General features: G+C 17.6%; 1 protein-coding gene across 4 annotated transcripts in view; it reads right to left on the reverse strand.

Annotated features, from left to right (window-relative positions):
• LOC102679661 (DNA excision repair protein ERCC-6-like) overlaps nucleotides 1–1,533 on the reverse strand; it is a 6,634-nt gene that overhangs the window by 4,316 nt on the left and 785 nt on the right. For 3 of the 4 annotated variants that reach the window (XM_031510723.1, XM_031510722.1, XM_031510725.1), the window contains exons 2-6: nucleotides 1,343–1,451; nucleotides 888–1,099; nucleotides 356–819; nucleotides 173–232; nucleotides 1–65 (exon numbers count right to left, since the gene is read on the reverse strand). In XM_031510723.1, coding sequence (XP_031366583.1) covers nucleotides 1–65; nucleotides 173–232; nucleotides 356–819; nucleotides 888–1,099; nucleotides 1,343–1,435 — 894 coding nt within the window. In that variant the 5' untranslated portion in view covers nucleotides 1,436–1,451. The remainder of the gene's footprint in view (nucleotides 66–172; nucleotides 233–355; nucleotides 820–887; nucleotides 1,100–1,342; nucleotides 1,452–1,533) is intronic. The other variant, XM_031510724.1, reaches the window with a different exon arrangement.

The following is a 1,533-nucleotide window of genomic DNA, read 5'->3' on the forward strand; positions in this document are numbered from 1 at the left end:
ATCCTTTGGATAACCATTTTTTTCTACTCTTTGTTTATATATTTGTTCATCACCATCATCCAAAACTAAAATTCACATAATTTTCTATTGATAAAAATTATATTACAATGAATAGTTTTAATACATATATATAGTTTTAATAATATACTAATATAATAATATAATAATATACCTCTTTTTGTGTGAATAGATTTTGTAAAAGATTTCCTTTTTTTACATGATGATCCTTCATCTTTTATAAAATTAAAAAAAAAAGTCATTATATATTTTATTTATAAAAAAAATTTAATAAAAAAAAACTAATTTTTAAAATATTTAATATTAAATTTTGAATTGAATTAGTAATAATATTCACCTGATTCAATTTGTTCATCACTTGGTACATATTCACTTCCTGAATCACTTGTCACATCTATATATTTATTGTTTGTTGTATTTTCAACTGATTTTTCTTTAGTATTATCTGTGGATATTTTGTAAGGAACTAATATATGTTTGGAATGCTTAGTTTCTTTCGTAGAATTCTCAATGTGAGATTTTATTTCATAATTAACATCATTGCTTTCATTTAAATTTTTTCTTATTTTAAATTCAGAAATTAACTTCCTTTTATTGATATTGAACTTTATTTTCTTTAAAGTTCTGCATTTTTTAAAGCTAGTATTTGATAATTTTGATTTTTTAGTTGACACTACATGATTAATGTTATGTTTAAATATTTTTGAATTTTCTTTTAATTGCTTTTTTTGTTTAGCAAGTTCAGCTTGTTGTTGAAGATATTTCTCAAGATTAAGTAAACAAGAAGATTTATTAAATGTTCTAAAAAAATAATTTTAAATTTAATTTTTATTATTTTTTCTTGTAAAATTATTATATTATTATCATACCCTTTAGTTATTAAGTTAGATTGTTTTTCAATTGCTGTAAATGGTGTAATTTCTCCAGTTAAAACTTGTTTTTTTAATTCTTTTTGTTTTGAATAATTTATAATATTATTTTTATTAATATATAATTCTTCTTTCCTATTTGATTTCATAAAATCATCTATTTCTTTTGATACTTGATGAAGAATGCTTTCTTCACTTCTAACAGATAAAACCTTAAAAATATATATTTATTATTATTATTAATAAGAGTTAAAATAAATTAAATTTTATGTTACATATTATATGTAAGAATATGCATTCAACTTTCTTAAGTATAAAAATTATAAAATTTTTATATATTATTTTAAATAAAATATAAATATAAAATATAAATTAAACAAAAGAAGAAAATTTATAAAAAATATACTGTCTTTATAAAAATTTTGAAATATTAATATTAAGTTCTATAGCCTAACCTTTTTCATTAAATTGTCATCCATATTTTCATTTACATGTATATCATTTAATTTTTCATTATTAAAAACTTGCTTTTGATCATTATTCTCCATGATTATGATCAAATATCTTCATATCATAATAATAATATTTATGATAAACAATGATTAAAAACATTATGAAATTAGAAAAATATAAAATTTTAAAATAT

This window comes from Apis dorsata, unplaced genomic scaffold (assembly GCF_000469605.1).
Source record: "Apis dorsata unplaced genomic scaffold, Apis dorsata 1.3 scaffold_256, whole genome shotgun sequence".
NCBI classification, from domain to species: Eukaryota; Metazoa; Arthropoda; class Insecta; order Hymenoptera; family Apidae; genus Apis; species Apis dorsata.